Here is a 22,848-nt window from a genome sequence, read left to right as displayed (position 1 = left end):
ATTCATTCTGTTTCTCTGAAGAGCCCTAATAATATGTATAGCAAGTACAAATTAAATCTTGTGAACTGAATGACAAAGTTATATCCTCATTTTTAGAAAGATCATTTGCATTGAGGTTCTTCTGTTACTCAATAGAACTGATTTGTTTCTACTCATGTCTTTCCAAGAAGCCTGACTTCCTATGTTCACATAAACTTTGATTACCTTATAATCATTTGGGTAATCATAGTGAGTCTATCATTAAGGATAATTGACTTATACTTTGATCATTTTTTAACTTTTTTTTTTAGATTTTATTTATTCATTTTTATTAGAGAGAGAAGAGAGCGAGAGAGACAGAGAGGGAGAGGAAGAGATAGAAAGAACAGGGGGAGGAGCAGGAAGCATAAACTCCCATATGTGCCCTGACCAGGCAAGCCTGGGGTCTCAAACTGGTGACCTCAGCATTCCAGGTCGACTCTCTATCCCAGGCATGGCCAACATACGGCCCATGGGCCGGATCCAGCCCGCATTGAGTTTATGCGGCCCGCAATTAAATTTTTAATATTCTCCGCTACTTTAAAATCTCAGCTACTCAGAAGCGGAAGCGTCTTTGATTATTGGAAATCAAAATATTTAAGAAGATAGTGATATGCAGAAAAGAATTCCACATGTGACTAATCTAGGGTTAACTTCCAATAATTGGTCGAATGAATTCACGATACTTCTTTATTTTTTAAAAAAATTCCATTATAAAGATTTACAACTTTTGTACTCATCTGTACTCGATATGAACTGTTTGGTGTTTAGCAGGGATATGAAACCCACATTCTTTTAGGCGGAGTTTGCTAGTGTGCACCCAAGGTCAAACAATTCATTATTTTTGTGGTCAAGTGTGCTGAATCAAGTGGCATTGATGCATAGACAATAGCTGCAGTTGATAACTGAAAACATGTCCAGGCTGTGTGTAAAACAAAATAATTGTTTTATTTGCAATATAACCCCTTCCAGCTCATTCACTCACATTTATTCATAAACAAATTACATGATAAAATTTTGTTTACTTAAACAAATCATTTTTGTATTTAACATTTTTTAATTTTAATATTTTATCCAGCCCATGAAAGAAGTTTTCTTTCTAATCTGGCCCAGGGCAAAATCTGTTGGCCACACCTGCTCTATCCACTGTGCCACCACAGGTCAGGCTATACTTTGCTCATTTTTAATGTGACATTACATACTAAATAGCATTTGATTCATACATATGAATATTATCAGCTTTCATAAACTTTCTTTAAAGTGTGGTGGCATATTTTTTAATAACACTGAAGTATTTATAAAGAAAACATGATAATTTTTAAAGGTAGGTATGAAATGGGACTCATGTTTGGGTCACTCTTCCTTGCACACAACAAAAGAAGAAAAAACATACTGTAAAATAGTGCCTACCATGATTCCAACAATTTCTAAAACACAACACTGGTATAAAAAATTAGAAAACTTTCTATACACCTCCGCCAAAAAACACATCATATAAACTTTGATTAAAAACTGCAAACCCAAGAGTCAGCATTTTCTTCAAGTATGATAAAATAGAACTTCCTTCTACTGTTAAATAACTGTTTGTCTTTCATAGATTGATTTTTTAATTAATTAATTAATTAATTTTTATTGATTGATTTTAGCCAGAGAGAAACAGGAACTTTGATCTGTTCCTGTATGTGCCTTGACCAGGGATCGAACCGGCAACCTCTGCACTTTGGGCTGATGCTCCAACCAAGGAGCTATCCGGCCAGGGCGATTGTTTGATTTTTTTAGAATGTTTTTAGAATTGTTATATTTTTTAAAGTTATAAAATCTCATAAGTGACTTATCTTATATAGGCTTTATGCCTACCAGGCCATCTTTTACTTTAACTAACATAAGGCTATTGGGCTAATCAATTCTACATGTAGATGCAGGAAAGGGAAATTTTGCTTCTAATTGATTTAGCTGACATTATTAAATAACTTTTTTATATAATAATATATCAGTACATTTAAAAAGTATAAAGGTTATTTTAAAACTCATTTTCTTTGTCATAATTTTATAATTCCGTTAAGATATTCTTGATTTTTTATTCCCACATCTCTTTTTACTCCTAGAAAAAAAAGTTATCATAGTGAAACTTCCTCTGACAGCTAAATATTCTATTTCCTATGAAAAGGATTGGATTATATAAATGTGATGTGTCAAATGGCAATTTCAAACATTAAAAGTATCATCTTAACTGGAGGCCACCATCCTATGTTTTTTAAAAAATCTTTAAATTATTTAATATTCAACATAATATTTTCAGTTTCAACCATTTAAAATTTTATATCAAAGTCCACGTGAATGTTTTAGCTTGATCATGTGGCTAAGACTCCAAATCACATTTTGTCTTTTTGAGGTTTAGAGATTCAGAGCACGTTCTTTTTTTGAATGAGTTAGAACTCAAAGTCTGTGTTCCATAATGTACCAAACCTTCAAAACTAATCATTCGGACACAGAAAATGAGCTGGTGACCTGTCTAACCCTAACAGCAATGAATGTGACATAGCAGAAATGAAGACAGCTAGGGCTTGTGTGTCTTTTAAAAGCAGTTAAAACTGTTCAGTATAGAGAGGGGGAAAGAAAACAGAAATTGTCACAATGCAAATGTTTATTCCAACTTAAATATACTCCACTATAAACAATACACAAATCACTGGTCTGACTTGACTAGTGTTTTAAGTGTTTAGAAAGCTAGGCAATCTTCAGAAAACACAGAGAACTGACAGGGAGAACTCACTGCAGCACATCAGAATCAGAGGGATAAAGGAAAAAATAAATAAATAAAATTAAACCAGTTTCCTTAGCAACTAACCAATTGACATAAAAAAGAAAAGGGTTTTTCTGTCTGGTGTGAACTATTGACTGCTATATAATTTGCTTACTATGGACTCCATATAGAGCAGTGGTCCCCAACTTTTTTTGGGCCATGAACCAGTTTAATGTCAGAAAATATTTTCGTGGACCGGCCTTTAGGCTGGGACGGATAAATGTATCACGTGACTGAGACAAGCGACAAGAGTGAGTCTTAGATGGATGTAACAGAGGGAATCTGGTCATTTTTTAAAAATAAAACATCGGCCTGGCCTGTGGTGGTGCAATGGGATAAAGCGTCGACCTGGAACGCTGAGGTCACCGGTTTGAAACCCTGGGCTTGCCTGGTCAAGGCACATATGGGAGTTGATGCTTCCTGCTCCTCCTCCTTCTCTCTCTCTCTCTCTCCTCTCTAAAAACAGAATAAAGTCTTTAAAAAAAAAAAACAAGCCAAAAAAAACATCATTCAGACTTAAATATAAATAAAACAGAAATAATGTAAGTTATTTATTCTTTCTCTGCAGACCGGTACCAAATGGTCCACGGTACCGGTCCGTGGCCCAGGGGTTGGGAACCACTGATATAGAGGACTGTCTGTATCCAGAATATCCAGAAGTCATGAGATTTTATCAAAATGTAAAAGTAATTTCAATACAAATCTTTGTGCATTCATTATTTAAAAACAAGCCTCTTAGAAACATAAATAAGACCAGAGAATTTTACTAGATTTTCAATATCGTATTAAAATACTTGATTTATCTTTGTAACTAACCTTTATTATGTGGAATTGCATGAATTTGCAAAAGGTCATAATGAGAATATCTGTAATTATATTTTTATGAGAAATGTGATGTGAAGATAATTTCGTATTGATGATAAATATATATATTTATCAGCAAAGAGCCAGAATGTTTGGAGGCGCAGGGTGAGAAGTTTCTCTGTGTTCCATAGGGGACTAAGAATGGACACTAAGAAAAACATTCAATCCACAAAGCAACAGCCAATGACATATATCTGTGGAAAATATCACTGAGAAAATGAAATAAAATCCAGGGATCCACTCAGATACAGAAAATGTGGATACAGAATAATACACAAGAGAAGGGCTAACGTATGGATGGGTTTTTTGACGCTCAGTGAAACGTGGAAGCCACAGGACTATTTTTGTATTTGGATTGGCTGTTAATGTTTCTTATTGTCAAATAGCTTTTGATTAGTGTACTTATCTTTATGAATCCAACTATACGCATGTGATTTCTCTTTTAAAACCATATCATACTTAGGTATTTATTGATAGTTTGTAGAAGGAAATTATTTTTGTTTGATTATATGACTTAAATTTTAATTTTATTGCGTGTGTCATCTGACACAATGAGGATTAAAAGTGTTTTCCCTAACCACTTTTTTTTTATGTATTTATTTTAATGACTTTATTGGAGTGACATTGGTTAATAGTCATATAGGTTTCAGTAGTACAGTTCTATAATGCACCATCTATCTGTACACTGCGTTGTGTTCACCCTCACGTCAAGTCTCCGTCCATCACCATTTATCACCCCTTTACCCTCTTCTGCCGCCCACCACCACTGACCACTTGTTATTTTTACTGGAAACTAAGATTCATGAGTTTTAATCAAAATCTAGAATCTTCTGGGGTTCTTGTTCCAAACAAAGGTTTCTAGTGCCCTCTAAAGGACTGATGAAGTAAGTTTCCTGGAAACCACTGCTGTCACCAACTGTTTGTAGGCTCTGTAGCATCATTTTGTATAAACACCAATGTGCTTACTGTCAGTGGCATACATCATTTTGAGTTATATTTTTTACTTGTTACTTGGAGTAGCCTTTCTGTGTTTGTATATAATTCTTGACTATTTGTTAAATCTTGGAAGAAAAAGAAAAGAAACTTCAATGGTTGTTTCCTGTAAGGGAAAATCAATTCCAAGTAAAGTAGATGAAACAGGCTATTAAGGCAGGCGTAATTACCCAAGGAGTAATCATTTATTATTATTAAAAACATTCTGCTTTCAAAAAATAAAAATAATAGGGGTTGGTCTACACTGAATTATTGGGTAAATGTTTAAAACATTTGCCTTGACATTAGGGATATGGAATTGACGGTCACTCTCATGCTCCACCTGTTCCAGATTTCATTCTTATGAATGTCACAGTGGCCTCCCTAATATTCACTTTGAAGATTATATATACTCTAATTTTATTAATAGCTTCATGTGTTTCTGACATTCTAAAAATATATGCCAACTTTTAAAAACTGTGTTTCTACTACCACCCTCAAATAGTAAGTTTTATAAATTACTATACAAAGTACTACCAATTTTTAAGGAGTACTTCCTTGGGCTAAATTTCTCCTTACTCATGGCTTTCATAATCTTTCAATTCTGCTACATTCCTTCTTGACCTTGTCCTTTTTAGACAGAGGGGTCCCCATAAATGTGATATCTCTATGACAGCCCACTAAAGAAACCCCAACTCAATGGATAATATAATTACTCTAATCTTAGCTGTTCTAATTTCATTATAAGTCCTTTGCATGTCAGTAGTTTAACTGAATATTGTTTTTGATTAACTATACAGTAGTTTAATAGAAACAGTGTTACCACTCAAACTTAAGGCTACCATTTGAATCATCACTTGCCTCTTTGTGTCCCTTTCATTTATAAAATAAAAGTCATTTGGGAAAAAGAGGGAGAGAGTGGGGGGAGGGGAGGGGCACAAAGAAAACCAGATAGAAGGTGAAGGAAGACAATTTGACTTTGGGTTTGTGGGTATGCAACATAATCAAATGTCAAAATAACCTGGAGATGTTTTCTCTAAACCTATGTACACTGCTTGATCAATGTCACCCCGTTAATAAAAATAAATAAATAAATAAATGTCATTTGACCTCTTGTCTATGTGGACAGTTTAAAAAAATAGATAAAATTTGTTTTTAAAAGATTCTTTTTAATGGTACACTCTAAATATAAATATTAGTAAATGATGACCTTGGATCTAACACCGAATTTGTCTCCCACTAAACTGATAACCAATAACTATGGATATGTCCACAGAAAAAGCACTGAAAAGTGGTTCAAAGTCAGCCCTGTTACTCAATAACTGGCCAGTTCACTTTATTCGTTTTAACTGCAGCTTCATTGTTAAATGGAGGACTTATGCTGGTCAGTTCATGGAACTAACAGTCCTGTGAGACGGGAGCTATTTTCAGAGACTGAAGTTACAAAAAATTTAAAAATAAAGGAAACCAAGAATGACCAATCCTAAAGAAGAATAAAGTATCACATAAGTTTCTTAAAAATGAAGAAACCATCGTGAAGATGTCATATTACAGTGCTGGAGCACCATCTTTAAGATGTACCATAATACATATTTTAAACCAATGGCCAGTACATGATTCTGTATTCCCAACAGCGAGGATACTAGGATTAGAAAAACAAAGTATGAATATAAGATTGCCCCTTCTGGTCACTCCTAGGGACATACTTGGCAGATTTGTGCTTCCTATTCCCACATCTTTATGCTCCACTGGACCAAAGTTTTAGGTTCTTATGGTGGAGTTGTTTCTACCAGAGGACACAATAAAAGCTCCACCAAACTTAATGCTATGAGTGTCATCCAGTAGTCTTGAACTCCTACTGGAAGACTAGGCAGCAAAGAAAGAAATTACTACATTGATAGGATTAACTCATCCTAATTATCATGGAATGGTAGAGTGGCTACACATAAACAGGGCAAATGAAAACTTATTTCATCATGTTATATCATCATGCCCAGTGACAACCATGAATTAACTATTTCAATAATCATAGCCTGACTAAAACACAGTAACCAGCGGCACAAACATCACAAGAATGGAGTCTGACTTACACCACAAAGCAAGCAATAGATCAACAAAAGTGCTGTCCCAGAGTGAGGGACATCTGGAATAATAAAGAAGAAAAGTAATGTTATAGTCTCAAGACCAACTGAGAGTAGCAAGGCCTATTATGTTCCTAACCCTAGTGTTTCAACTATTTTTTGAATCATAATTAACCATACTCTTAAAATGTCAAGGGCAAGATAAAATAAGGTGAACATGGGGCCTGAGAGAATCTGAGTGGTACAAGAGATGGACATTAGTACACACTGTTGCTGCCCTGCTTGTATCTCTTGGCATTCTTCTCTACACAGAGATAGATACTTAATCTGAAGACCTGGGACTCTTTTCCTCAGGGCTTTTGGCATACTACAGAATCCAAAAATAGTTAGTACCCCTGGAAGCAGCACTCAGTCATGGCCGTCTAAGGAGTTATGTTGATAAATATCCCAGCTTCCTTGTCCTTCAACTGGCATAACTCGGAAGGGTCTTCCACACTTCATCTTAAGATTTCACCTTGAAAATGATAAATAGTGGCCCCAAATAGTAACTATCTTCAAGTTCACCTTTTTTCAGTTTCTTCTCTTGCTTGTCTCATTTCTCCACTCTTCTGGTATATATTAGGATCACCTCCCTAAAAAACTACTGACACTATAATCTTGTCAAAGATATTTTACATCACAGATGGAACTAAGACAATACCATTTACCTCTTTTTATCCCTAATTTGTGAATACTGTACTCTCTCATTTTACTGTTATGACACAGGTATCTTTTCCAAAATTATTGTGTGTGTGAAGTATTCCCTGTATTTGCAATATATATTCCACAAAGGCAGGAATTTTGTCTGTCTTGTCCACTACTGTATTCTCAGGACTTAAGACAATACAGAGTATATATTAAAGGCTAAAAAAAATGGAATAATTTAGTGTATTAAATATTGGACCAACCTTTCATCCCCAAAATAACACTGTTCATGATGTATTTATTTTTTACTTTGAAATTCAGTCCAATTTGATAATAGTTTATGTAGCATTTATATCTACATTTATAGATTAAATTGGATCTTTTTTTCTTTTGCTCTTTGTGGCAAGGATTTGATTTACTGACTGAGATATAATGAACCATTGGAGTATATCACATAAGACAAGATGCCATTTATAAAATTAGATTCTAAAAAGGAAGTAGTTTTCCTTTTGGGTATACTCTCTCATGCTTTCTCAGGTCACTTGTTCTTAGGCAAGCCAGCAACCATGTCACGAGGTAGTTCTAGAGAAAAGTCCTCATGGCAAAAAACTGCCAACAACTATGTGAGTTCCGAAGACCTCCTCCAGCCTTCTGATGAGAATGCAACCCCAGCTGACAGCTTTGTCTCAATTTTGTGGGAGACCTTGAGCCAAAGCATCCAGTTAAGCCACACTCAGATTCCTGATACATATAAATTGTAAGGTAAGAAATGTTTGTGGTCTGGCCTTGGCTGGGTAGCTCAGTTGGTTAGGGTATCGTCCCAATATGCCAAGGTGGCAAGTTTAATCCCTGATCAGGACACATACCAGAATCAGCCAATGGCTGTATAAATAAGTAGAACAATAAATTGGTCTCTCTCTCTCTCCCTCCCTCCCCTTCCTCTCTCTAAATTCAATAAATAAAAAAAATTGTAAATGTTTGTTCATTTAGGCCACTACATTTGGGGGTTTTTTTTATTATGTTTTAATATGCAACTAATATATTGCCCTTGTGATGTTTCTATATTGTGGTTATTCTATTTCATAAAATTAGTTAAGTAGCTATCTAGCTCATTCTTTTCTCTGAATTATTCTCATAAAATAAAAATTATCTATTCTTGAAGGTAGTGCATAAAATCTAACTCATTTTAGCACCTTTCAAATGTGAAAGGATGAACTTTGACTACTTGCAATTTCATTATATTGGCAAACTTTGTTGACTTACATTTTCCTAAAAGTGTCCATTTCATTCGATATTCAGCATAAGAAGTTTAAACTATTCTATAATATTTAAACTCTTTTCTACCTGTTATTTTAATGGAAAAAATAAACCAGACTAGTAGTAATCTTTTAAGTTATAGAATAATGCCCTGCTAGACAAGAGCACAGTGGTTACTAGGGGGAGGGAGATTTAAGGGAGGGAGAAGGGGAAAAGGTGGGGGAAGGAAGTAATGAGGGACAAATATAAGGTGAAGGAAAATGATTTGACTTTGGGTGATGGGTATACAACATAATCAACAGTTCAAATGCTATAGAAACATTTACCTGAAACCTATGTACTCTTATAGATCAATGTCACTCTGTTAAGTTTAATTTGCTAAGTTAAAAAAAAATAATGCATTGCATTTATTTTTATATTAATTTTGTGGGTTTTCCAATTTTAAAATAATATATTATTTAGGAATTAGAATAAAAATAAAATATACATATAGTATATAGTTATCTATGTACATATATGTATATAATTATATATACATACATATATATAATATGCTTATTTTAATACAGATAAAAAGCTATTAGTAATTTGGCAAAAGTATATTGAGCCTGACCAGGTGGTGGTGCAGTGGATAGAGCATTGGACTGGAATGCAAAGGACCCAGGTTCGAAACCCTGAGGTCACTGGCTTGAGCACAGGCTCATCTGGTTTGAGCACAGCTCACCAGCTTGAACCCAAGGTTGCTGGCCTGAGTAAGGAGTCATTCAGTCTGCTGTAGCCCCCAGCCAAGGCACATATGAGAAAGCAATCAATGAACAACTAAGGTGCCACAACATAGAGTTGATGCTTCTCATCTCTCTCCCTTCCTGTCTGTCTGTCCTTATCTGTCCCTCTCTCTGTCTCTGTCAGTATCTTGAGTAGAAAGATGAGGGGAGATGTCAGAAACCTATAGAGTAAGAAGTGAATAGAAAGGACTAGGAACAGAATATGTATTATTATTTTTCTGAGAGGAAAGGGGAAGAAAGTTAAGGTTCTACGTAAAATGTAAACTAAAGATAAGGAAGGTAATTTTATGGTTTGATTGATTGAATAATTTTATTGATCTCACTGAGAAAGAGAAACAAAGACACTGATTTGCTGTTCCACTTATTTATGCACTCATTGGTTGAGTATGTACCCTGACCGGGAATCAAACCTGCAACCTTGCGTATCAGGACAACACGTGGCCAGGGCCTGTTTTGTTGTTAAAGTGCAGAAACTTGAGGATGTTTAAGACTAAACATAAAGAAATAACAAATTCAGAAAAATTGAAGCAATAAGAAAAATAAATTGTTGAAGCTGCCAGGACTCCAAAGCTGTCAATACTCCTGACTACAGGGAAGGAAGGTGGATAATGAACAGTTGTTTATAAATCATTTTCTGAGTATCTAGTGCCCTTCTGGAGAGCTGTGCCCAATAAAACCCAGTAATTTCTAGGTCGAATTTACTAGCTCATGGTAAATTAATTCCTTTCCCCTTCTGCTGTTACAAATTGTGCTTTGATAGCTTGATAACTATTTGATTTTTTTTCTCTGTGTTCTTTCAAGAAAAAGCATTTGTCAAAGTGTCATATCTTTCTTAACTGAGGTCCTATACTACTTGGAGATGAGCTATCTTTCAACATTCATCTGGTGCCCACCAACCCATCTCAGAATGGAATGAACCTTCTTCTGACCCTTCCTTTGATGTCCGGGACTGCCAGCCCATGGATCACACAATGTTCTTGGACTTTCCTGGCAGGCTTCCAAGCTCACCTCCTGGCTCCAGACATGTCTAGATAGAAAACAAATGTTTATAGAAAATGTCAAAGCATCACTGAATGTTCTGCCCTTAGTGTTCTCTAAGGAATTAGTATTCATAATTTTTATTTCTTTGCAATGTAAACTATACTTCCAAAGCTCTTCCACATGATCAAGAAGTTGAGAAACCAAGACTCATGAGGAAAAGTCAGTAAATTCTGGATTTACGATCAGAGATGCTAAAAATTCCAAACCAGTCCAATTTATGTAAATAGAGTAGTCATCAATAACCAGCACATAGCCCAATGGCCCCAAGATTCCCCTGTGAGTTTTCAGGGTGCCGGGAGAGTCTTGTTTTCAGGTGCCACCTGTCCCAGCAACTTCAGAGCAAAAAAAATCTGAGCCGAAGCTTAAGAGTCATCCCACTGCTTTCAGCCCCCTCACTGGCCCTTCTTGAGGCCAGTGTGAAGTCTGTGACATTTGCTTCTTTCAGGACCACTGATGATAATACCATAAGCCTTCACCAATCCCCTATCCCTGATTCAGCACAAGATACTATTTTCAAAACCTCAGTCAGGGAGGATCTGCTCAAATAATGTCACTGCATGCTCCACTCACTGAAACGCTGAGGTAGAAAACCCAGCTCTCAGAGGGAGTTGTGGCAGAAAGGAGCTTTCTTCATGGTACTGAGATAAGTTTCATAACCTGGAGTAAGACCATCTAAGAAGTTATGAAAATCAAGTAAGACCATGAATGGGAGTGTACTTTGCAGCTTTTAAAATTGGTATCCTTACTCATATGTTCTTCAGGGATTCTCTAGGCTACATGTTCCTTCATGTTCATTTCCTTAGTGTGTACAAGGTAAATTGAGCCACTTTGTTAGAAATATGCTCGTGGCCCTGGCCGGTTGGCTCAGTGGTAGAGCGTCGGCCTGCCGTGCGGGGGACCCGGGTTCGATTCCCGGCCAGGGCACACAGGAGAAGCACCCATTTGCTCCTCCACCCCCCCCTTCTTCCTCTCTGTCTCTCTCTTCCCCTCCCGCAGCCGAGGCTCCATTGGAGCAAAGATGGCCCAGGCGCTGGGGATGGCTCCTTGGCCTCTGCCCCAGGCGCTAGAGTGGCTCTGGTCCCGGCAGAGCGACGCCCCGGAGGGGCAGAGCATCGCCCCTGGTGGGCAGAGCATCGCCCCTGGTGGGCGTGCCGGGTGGATCCCAGTCGGGCGCATGCCGGAGTCTGTCTGACTGTCTCTCCCCGTTTCCAGCTTCAGAAAAAATACAAAAAAAAAAAAAAAAAAAAATATGCTCGTGTGTCATTGCCATTGCTTTGTTTATATTATTTGTTTTCCCGAGTTCATCTAAAGCCCACACTTCCTTTTTCTCCTTTCTCTTCTTCTCACATTACATGTAGTGTGATGTAAACAAGTTGCGTTCACTAAGACTTTAGATATAAAAATTGTTTTTATTCAGTTGGTTAAAGAGAGAGAGAATCAAACAAAAGCTTTTCTATGTCTTTCTAACTTGTGTATGGTTTCAAATGTAATTTCATTGCTGAAGCCTGCTAATGTATAGTCCAAAAAATACTAATAACTGGGCATGCTGTTATAACCTGTGCTTCTCTTCCTATTGTTTGGAAAATAAAGTGAATACTTTTACTCTACAGCCTGACCAGATGGTGGCACAGTGGATAGAGCACTGGCTTGGGATGCAGAGGACCCAGGTTTGAAACCCCAAAGTCACCAGCTTGAGCAATGGCTTATCTGGCTTGAGCATGGGTTTACCAGGGTCACCAGATTGAGCATGGAGTCATAAAAATGACTCCAAGGTCACTGGTTGAGCAAGGGGTCACTGGCTCAGCTGGAGCCCCCTGGTCAAGGCACATATGAGAAAGCAATCAATGAACAACTAAGATGCTGCAACTATGAGTTGATGCTTCTCATCTTCCTTCCTGTCTATCTGTATCTCGCTCTCTCTTTCTCACTAAAAAATAATAATAATACTTTCACTCTACAAATATCACCTTAACCTTTACAAGGCCTCCAGGAACCCTTAAGACAATAATTTTTCAGTAGAATATCTCTCTAGCTTTCACCATGGCTACCCCTTCTCTGTCAGTGCTATGAACCCTACTATCATTGCCCACATCCTGTCAATATTTAACAAATGTACTTATTTTGAATAACTTACCGTCATGTTCATTACATTCTGTCTCCTGATGTAAAGGCTCATTTGAACACACAAATTTTCTTGCTACCAAAAGGTTCAGTAATCAGACAGCAACTCACCTACTGGGTACTCAATATATAAAGAAGTTCTCTTCATCCAGCTACTGATTCTAAGTAACTTAACCATGAGGATTTTGCTTTACATCCTTGTGGTCCTTGTCTTATTGTCCACAGTTCCCCCAGGTAAGACAGAAACCTTTCTTTCCAGGGTTATGAAAATATAAATGAAAGAGAATACAAGGTCTTCCAAGAGTTTGAAAATAAATAAGACAAGTGCAGGTTGTACCACAGAATAAAGAATGTGAGAGGAGTACATTGGCTGCTTACAGGAAGGGAGAGTTGATGCTACAACATTAATAAGGTGGTGCCTTTTAGTGATTTAATTTACTATGAAATCTAACTTGTGAATGTGCTTGATCCTAAGATGGTGGAAAGATGTTCACAGAACACGCACAACAGAAAAATGGAGAAAATTGAAAAAACGAAAAGGGAGTGGTGATTAGAAGGAAGGCCAGAGATAAAGAGGAGGTTACTTCTTCATAATCTGTGGTTCACAGAATATTCTGATCACTAATCTAGGAAAGGGGTAAAGACCCATCTGGAAATTACTTGTGTATGGTGGGAGCTAAGATTCCATCTCAACACTTAACAAAAATAATTAATTATACAGACATATTTATTGAATAATCAATCCAACTTTTCCAGATTTATTTTATTTTTATTAAGTTTATTGGGATGACATTGGTTAATAAAATTATATAAGTTTCAGGAGTATAATTCTATAATACATGATTTGCATATTGTATTGTGTGTTCACCACCCCAAGCCAGGTCTCCTTCCATTCACCTTTTATCTCCTCATACCCTGTCTTACCTCCTCCACACCCCCTTACCTTTTATTAATCACCATATTGTTGTCTGTCTATGAGTTGTTGTTGTTTTTTTTGTGTAATCCCGTCACATTTTTCATACAACCTCTCCAGCCCCCCTCCACTCTGACAGCTGTCAGTCTGTTCTCTGTAGCTATGAATCTGTTTCTATTTTGTTAGTTTATTTTGTTCATTATATTCCACTTATAAGTGAAATCATAAGGTATTTGTCTTTCTCTAACTGACTTATTTTACTTAGCAGAATACTATCCAAGTTCATCCATGCTGTTTCAAAAGCTAAGATTTTTTTCTTTTTTACAGCTAAGTAGTATTCCACTGTATAAATATACCACAAGCTCTTTTATCTACTAATCTACAGATGAACATTTGGGCTGCTTCCAAATACTAGCTATTATAAATAGTGATGCAGTGAACATAGGGGTGCATATATTCTTTTGAATTAGTGTTTAGGGTTTCTTTGAATATATTCCTAGACATGGAATTGCTGAGTCATAAAGCAGTTCCATTTTTTAAATTTTTTGAGATAACTCAATACTGCTTTCCACAGTGGCTGCACCAGTCTGCAAGTCCAGCAACAGTGCACAAGGGTTCCCTTTTCACCACAGCCTCACCAGCACTTGTTGTTTGTTGATTTATTGATGAGCGCCATTCTGACAGGCATGAAGTGATATCTCATTGTGGTTTTAATGTGCATTTCTCTGATGATTAGCAACATGGAGCACCTTTTCATATGTCTATTGGCCATCTTTATATCTTCTTTGGAGAAGTGTTTATTCTGGTCTTTTGCCCATTTCTTAACTAGGTTGTTTGTTTTTTTGGTGTTGAACTTTAGAGTTCTTTAGAATTTTTGGATATTAATGCTTTATCAGGTGTATCATTGGCAAATGTGTTCTCGCATTCAGGATGTTGTCTTGTCATTTTGTTGATGGTTTCCTTTGCTGTGTAAAAAAACTTTTTTTATGTAGTCTTCTTTGTTTATTTTTTTTCTTTCCTTTTTTAAGGCGATATATGAGAAAAAATATTGTTATAAGAAATGTCCAAGCCTGACCTGTGGTGGCGCAGTGGATAAAGCGTCGACCTGGAAATGCTGAGGTCGCTGGTTCGAAACCCTGGGCTTGCCTGGTCAAGGCACATATGGGAGTTGATGCTTCCAGCTCCTCCCCCCTTCTCTCTCTCTGTCTCTCCTCTCTCTCTCTCTCTCTCTCTCTCTCTCTCTCTCTGTCTCTCCCTCTCCTCTCTAAAATGAATAAATTTTAAAAATTTTAAAAAAAAAAGAAATGTCCAAGATTTTACTGCCTATGCTTTCTTCTAGGAGTTTTATGGTTTCAAATCTAACATTTAAGTCTTTAATTTATTTTGAGTTTATTCTCTGTATGGTAAACTTCTCCTGTGAAACCATCCAGTCCAGGACTTTTGTTTATTGAAGTTTATTTATTTTTATTACTGCTTCAATTTCACCAGCTGTAATCTGAGATTCTTGATTCCTCCTTGTTTGGTTTTAGAAAATTGTATGTTTCTAGGAATTTATTCATTTTATACAGATTGTCTAATTTGCTGGCATATAGCTGTTCATGATATTTTCTGCAATCTCTTGTATTTCTGTAGAGTCAGTTGTTATTTCATTTCTGATTTTATTTATTTGGGTCCTCTCTCTTTTTTAAAAAAATGAGTCTGTTTAAGAATTTGTCAATCTTGTTTATCTTTTCAAAGAACCAACTCTTGGTATTATTGATCTTTTTGTATTTTTTTACTCTATTTTATTTATTTCTGCTCTACTCTTTATTATTATTTTTCTTCTAGTCAATTTGGGCTTTGTTAGTTGTTCTTTTTTAGTTCCTTTAAGTGTAAAGTTATACTCAAAGATTAAACAATTCTGAAATTGATTAATGCATCAGATCATCCATATCATCAAGTGTCAGAAAAGTGCCAGATTTATCCTTAACTAGCTCCTCTTGAGGTTTGACAATAGCAGTCATTTTTCTAGACATCATAACTTGACTCACCAAATTACATGAGTAAAAAGAAGGCATTTCTTCTTATATCAGCAAAGAATACTTTCCCAGAAGTTCCCTAGAAATAGGTTACATACCCACTCCCAAACTAATCATCAACAAAGAAATGAACAATATTATTGGTTTTGACTACTGCAGATTTTTATGCCTTGGATATTTGGAAAAGTGGTAGACAACTAAACCTCATCAGAATTCTGGCACCTAAGAACATAGTATATCTTGTCACATTGCTTTAAAATTTATATAAATGGAACTAATTAGTAATACTTTTATATCTGGCTCACTTCACTCCCTATTACATTTATGAAATTAGACTATGTTTCTATATACAACTATACAGTTCATTAATTTTTATTTCTTTACAGTGTTCCATCACAAAAATATACCACAGTTTATTTATTTATTTTACTTTGATAAACATTTAGGCTGTTTCCAGTTTGGGCTGCTATGAAGCTTATTCCAGTTAAAATTGTCATTAAATGATTCCTGTTGTATATGTGAACACATTTATTGGGTATATATTGGAATAAAAGTGCTTGTCACAGGGCATGTACGTCTTCAACTTTAGGAAATAATTTCAGTTTCCCAAATAGTTTAGCATATTTTACACTCTTTTCAGCAGTGTGGAACAACTCTCAGTGGTCCACATCTCTACTAAAAGTTTACATAATCAGACTGTTAAATTATTACCATTCTAGCATTTGTATAGTAGTAACTGAGTGTAGTTTACATTTAAATTTATAGATTACTAATAAGATTGAGGATTTTGCATTTGCTTAGTGGCCATTTTAATATCAATTCTCCAAGTACCTTTCTAATATTTTGCCCATTATTCTATTGAGTTATTTGTTATTTTCTCAGTGCTCTGTAAGGTTTCATATAAACTCTGGATGCAAATCCTTTATTATGTGTCACAAATACCTTCTGGTTTATGATTTTGCCTTTCACCCATTTTATCATGTCATTTTATAAATAGACATTCTTAATATTAATGTGATACAATTTATTAAACTTCTTTATAATTTAGTGCTTTTGTATTCTTTTCTCTACCTAAAGCTCACAAAGGTATCCTCTGAATATCTTCAAAAAGCTTTTCTTTATTCTCCAAAAACTTTATCTAATGGGCACACAACACAATCAACAGTTCAAAAGCAATAGAAATGTTTACCTGAAACTTATGTACTCTTACTGATCAATGTTATCCCATTAAATTTAATTTTCTAAGTAAAATTAGAATTTTAATTAAAAAAACTTTATTATTTTGCCTATGACATGTAGATTGTAAATCTCCACCTGCTATTGATTTTTGTAAAATAGGGGTCAAAATTTGTTATTTGTTTTTACCATATAGGTAACAAATTGACCCAGCACCTTTTCTTGAAAAAATAAAGGAAAAATATCTTTTTCTCAATGAACGGCAGTGCTATCTTTGTCATAGAGCTAGTCTCTGTTCTGATCTATCTACTCTTTTCCATTGCCCTATTTGTCTCTTTACAAATAATACACTCCTAATTTATGACAGTTTATCATATTTTCATATTGTGGAAGGAAACATAGCTACATTTTATTTATTTTAAAGAGTATTTTAAAATTCTAGATACTTTGAATTTCCATCTAAATTTTAGAATCAACTATTCAAATACATATATACTCATATTTAATGAGGATTTTCACTGAGATTGTACTGGATGTGGCAAATATGTGGAGTAAAGGGAACACTTATATACTTTTGGCAGGAATGTAAATTGGTACCAACCATTATGGAAAGCAGCATGAAGGTACTGCAAGAACTTAAAATTAAAACTACCATATGATCCAGCAATCCCACTTCTAATTTATATCCAAAAGAATAAAATTAGAATATTAATCAGATATCTGCATTCTCATATTCATTGCAACATTATTCACATCAGTCAAGATATAGTAACAACCTAAGTGTCCATGAATTGATGAATGGATAAAAAAAATTGTGGTATACATATATAAATATATACAATGGAAAATTGTTCAGCCTTAAACAGAAAGAAACTAAACCATTTACAAAAACATGAATAAACCTGAAGGACATTAAGCTAAGTCAAATAAAGGAGACACAGGAAGACCAATACTGTATAATCTCATTTAAGTATAGAATGTAAAAATGTCAGACTCAAAGAAGTAGATAGTATAATGGTGGTTGTATACAATGGAGGAGGGGGGAATGGAGAGATGCTGATCAAAGGTACAAACTTTCAGTTATAAAATGAACAAGTTTTGGAGACTTAATGTACAACTTAATATAGTTAATAATATATTTTATAATTGACATTTGCTAAGACAGTAGATTTCAAGTGATCTTACAACACAAAGAAATAAAATAGCTGTCCTGTTCAAATAGCTCTGTTGGTTAGAGCATCATTCCCATATACAAAGGTTGTGAGTTTGATTCCTGGTCAAGATACATACAGGAATGGATTTATGTTTGTTTCTCTTTCTCCCTCCCTCTCTCTCTAAAATCATAAATTTTTTTAAAAAAATAAAGAAACAAACAAACTATGTAAAGTGATGTATATGTTATCTCATGGTGGTATATTGTATACTTCAAATATATGCAATTTTTATTCATCAATAATTTTTCAATAAAGGTAAGAAATAAATATACACATACACACACAAAGAAAATGTGATATATACATACAATGGATCATCATTCAGCCCTAAAAATGGAGGATATCTTGCCATTTGCAATAATATGGATGGACCTTGAGAGCACGAAGCAAAATGAAATACGCCAGATACAGAAAGACTAATACCTCACAATCTCACTTACATATGGAATTCTAAAAAAGTCAAACTCATAGTAACAAAGTATAATGGTGATTACCTGGGTCTGAGGGGTAGAGGAAATGAGGAACTGCTGGTCATCTGTTGCAGTTATGCAAGACAAACAAGTTCTGATGTTTTAGTATACATATGGTACCTATGGCTAACAACACTATATTGTATACTTAAAATTTGCTAAGAGTATTGACCTCATGCCAAGCATTCTTACTATACGTAATAACAATAATAGTAATGATGAAGGTGGAAGAAAATTTTGGGAGATGATGAATATGTCTATTGCCTTGATGGTTGTGATAGTTTCATAAGTGAACACTTGTTCCCAGACTTATCAAGTTCTACACATTAAATATGTGTAGTTTTTTACATTAGTCATATCATGATAAAGTGGTTCAAAATAGAGTAAATAAATTGTCTCTTTATTAAACTATTGCAACCAAACAATAAAAAGACATGATATAATAACAATATGCAACCCTTATTGCACTAATGAATCTAACCATTGAACATCAATAGCTGCTATTATCTCCAAAAGAGAGACAACCATACATTAAAGTTCTCCCAATATACTATAGCTGGCTACAGGTATCAAACATGAGTCTGATCAAGCCTTTGAATCCTGCTGCCAATTTTCTGAAAATACAGAGGACACCAGAGCATGTTGAGTTCTCAAAGAGTATTCAGTCAGAAAATATCAACTGTGGGGAAGACTACAGATTAAACATCTCAAGTTTTTCAATATAAACAATTGTAAGAAAAGGATTTGTGAAGGACCAGTAGCTTTAAAAGGAATAGCAAACATTGTGATGAGAAAAAACTAAACTGTAATGTCTAGGAATGAAAACTCAGGTAATAAAACAAATTTTAAAAGGTAAAAAAAAAAATGATTACTATAAAACTTAGGATACGCCTGACCTGTGGTGGCGCAGTGGATAAAGCGTCGACCTGGAAATGCTGAGGTCGCTGGTTCGAAACCCTGGGCTTGCCTGGTCAAAGCACATATGGGAGTTGATGCTTCCAGCTCCTCCCCCCTGTCTCTCTCTCTCTCTCTCTCTCTCTCCTCTCTAAAATGAATAAATAAAATAAAAATTAAAAAAAAAAAAAAAAACAGGATAGTTTTCTTTGGGGGAAAAGCATAGGAGAAAATATCTTGTGTGTGATAGAGAGAGGAAGATATTTGAGAACCAAAGTGAGAGATTATGGCTTATAAAATCCTGTGCAGATCTCAAAAACTTCTTCAATAAAGAAGACATGGCTTTGGGCCTAAATACACCAAAAAGTTGGAACCAAGACCCAACTCCCTCTATTCCTTCTCATTCTCAATTGGAATTTTTTTTAAATAAACCATAAGCTTCTAATTTTAGCTTACTCTGTCTTCTTTTGATTCTCTGATTTAAGGTTAACCCTCCCTCTTAACTGCTCAATTTTATCCCCATTCACTTTTTAAGAACCTCAGTCTTGAAATTAAACATTCTTTCTTGTACCATGAATCCTGGCCCCTAAATGGATGTTTTATTCCAGACATAAATATGCCATAATAGTCCTCATCAAAAGCCCTTCTCCCTTTCAGTTACTTCCTCATTTATCTACTCTCTTACAGAAGAAATATTCAGATATCTTTATTTGATATCTCCACTTTTCTCTACTGCAATCTTTTTATGTTACTTTTTCTGGACAACTTCTTTATTGTTATTGTTTTAATTTATTATGAAACACTTTAAAAATTAAAATATACAGGCCCTGGCCGGTTGGCTCAGTGGTAGAGTGTCAGCCTGGCGTGCGGGGGACCCGGGTTCGATTCCTGGCCAGGGCACATAGGAGAAGCGCCCATTTGCTTCTCCACCCCCACCCCCTCCTTCCTCTCTGTCTCTCTCTTCCCCTCTCGCAGGCAAGGCTCCATTGAGCATCGCCCCCTGGTGGGCAGAGCCTCGCCCCTGGTGGGTGTGCCGGGTGGATCCCGGTCGGGGGCATGCGGGAGTCTGTCTGACTGTCTCTCCCCGTTTCCAGCTTCAGAAAAAATACAAAAAAAAAAAAAAAATTAAAATATACAAGTAATTGCCTGACCAGGTGGTGGCGCAGTGGATAGAGCATCAGACTGGGATGCAGAGGACCCAGGTTCGAGATCCCGAGGTCACCAGCTTGAGCACGGGCTCATCTGGTTTGAGCAAAGCTCACCAGCTTGAACCCAAGGTCGCTGGCTCCAGCAAGGGGTTACTCGGTCTGCTGAAGGCCCGCGGTCAAGGCACATATGAGAAAGCAATCAATGAACAACTAAGGTGTTGCAACGTGCAACAAAAAACTAATGATTGATGCTTCTCGTCTCTCTCCGTTCCTGTCTGTCTGTCCCTGTCTATCCCTCTCTCTGACTCACTGTCTCTGTAAAAAATAAATAAATAAAATATACAAGTAATTAACCTAATACAATATAATATTTTCTCTTTTCAAAGCCAGAAGCACAAAGTCTAAGGACGACTGTTACCCCAAACCATTCTATCAATGCAGATTGAAGTGTAAGTCTAACGAATATTCACTTAGATACTGTGCTGACTGGCGCATCTGCTGCAGACACAGGAATAGATGGAAGTGATGAAAACTCCAGCTCCATTTCCTTCTAAATCCAAGAAAAAAAACTAAAATGAAGAAGATACTCTTGCCTATATAAGAATAACTACAACCATTATAGAAGAAAGCATGGTGGTTCCTCAAAAAATTAAGAATAAAACTACCATATGATCCAACAATCCTTCTACTGGGTATCTATCCCAAAAACTTGAAAACACTGATACATAAAGACACATGCACCCCCATGTCCATCGCAGCTTTATTCATGGTGGTCAAGACATAGAAACAACCAAAGTATCCTTTGATAGAGGATTGGATAAGAACGATGCGGTACATATATACAATGGAATACTACTCAGCCATAAGAAATGAAGACATATTGCCACTTACGACAACATGGATGGACCTTGAGAACATTACACTGAGTAAAATAAGAAAATCAGAGAAAACTAAGAGCTTTATGATTTTACACATAAGTGGGATATAAAACTGAGACTCATGGACATAGGTAAAAGTGAAGTGCTTACCAAGGGAAGAGGAATGTGAGGAAGAGGCTGGTGGGAAAGGAGTTAAAAGGGACAAATATACAGTGACATAAAATGATTTAACTTTGGGTGATGGTTATACAATATAATCAACAATTCAAATGCTGTAGAAATGTTTACCTGAAAGCTGTGTACTCTTATTGATCAATGTCACCCTGTTAAATTTAATTTTTTAAATAAGATTTAAAAATTGATTTAAAAAAATAACTAATATGATGGATAAGAGAAATTCATGATGATTATGCTGAGATGGTCAGGTTAAAGTAAATATAAACTTTATAAAGGCTTACACTCTATTTTCATATGTACACTTCTACATTAATTTCCTCAGTTGACATTCACACCACGTTGTTTGTTCATCAATAGTACTATCAGAGGCGGATTAAGGTTGGTTGAGGCCCTGGGCATAAAAGAAAATATTGGGCCCCTTAAAAAAAAGAGATAGATGGGAAATAAAAATACATGTTAACCATATTTTTAAATAAATAAAAAATATTATGTACTATTAATGTTAAAATTGCACATATAAAACCAAACTTGGTGTCATTAGAAAAAAAGTATAAAGCTGGGGTTTTGTGGAGCCCTTTAGAAGTAGGGGCCCAGGGTGTGCCCCCGGTGCGCCCGCTGTTAAATCCGCCTCTGAGTACTATATCCCAACCCCACCACTTACTTGGATATATTCTTTAGTCTTTCTCTACCTTAGTTTCTTTATATATGAAGTACAATAACAATAGTACCTACATCCTGTAGTTATGAGGATTATATGCATTAATATACATAAAGTCTTAAGCAACACCTGACCCCAGTGTAAACTCTACATGTGTTCATTTTAATTTCATGGACCAGAGTAAGTGATGTCCTGTAGCATTTGGACTGTATAATATTAAACTATTCTTTGTGTTCTAAGATAAAATTGATATTTGTTAAAATTTCTTATGGTTTTGAAAATAAAGTATATTTTATGTTTCTGAGTTAATACAGTCTTATATACACACAACATTTATGCAACATTATCATATTTTAGTAATCTAGGACTGGAACGCTGGTAGTGAGGACTAAGAAAGAAGAGCCAAATGGATTTCAGAAGGAAGATTGATGGAATTGAGTGGCCATATAATATAATGAGAAGAAAGTATGAAAGGTGATCCTGAGGTTTCAAAGCTAGCAAAGAAATGGTTAGCACTATAGCTCACTTAAACTAGAGTCCAGAAAGGAAGTAGGTTGGGATATGGGGAAAATCAATAGAGATGTTTTGGCACATGGAGTTTTGGCATAAAGGGATATGTATATCAGTCCACTAGGCACATTTACAGAAGTATAACTTTATTTTTTATAAATAAACT

At 35.6% G+C, this 22,848-nt stretch overlaps 1 protein-coding gene and 1 non-coding gene across 2 annotated transcripts; both read left to right on the top strand.

Moving 5' to 3' along the window:
- The first annotated feature begins 11,353 nt into the window (after window positions 1-11,353).
- On the top strand, window positions 11,354-11,429 carry TRNAG-GCC (transfer RNA glycine (anticodon GCC)). Its single transcript has one exon. It is a non-coding gene; the product is annotated as a tRNA-Gly (tRNA).
- Window positions 11,430-12,802: 1,373 nt separating this feature from the next.
- Window positions 12,803-20,985, top strand: LOC136319412 (beta-defensin 43-like). Its single transcript, XM_066252684.1, has 2 exons — window positions 12,803-12,860; window positions 20,846-20,985. The coding sequence occupies exons 1-2, from the start codon at window positions 12,803-12,805 to the stop codon at window positions 20,983-20,985; spliced, it is 198 nt and encodes a 65-aa protein (XP_066108781.1).
- Window positions 20,986-22,848: the final 1,863 nt, after the last annotated feature.

Source organism: Saccopteryx bilineata, chromosome 1, assembly GCF_036850765.1.
Source record: "Saccopteryx bilineata isolate mSacBil1 chromosome 1, mSacBil1_pri_phased_curated, whole genome shotgun sequence".
In the NCBI taxonomy this organism is placed as follows: domain Eukaryota; kingdom Metazoa; phylum Chordata; class Mammalia; order Chiroptera; family Emballonuridae; genus Saccopteryx; species Saccopteryx bilineata.
This window is presented reverse-complemented; position numbering and strand designations above follow the sequence as displayed.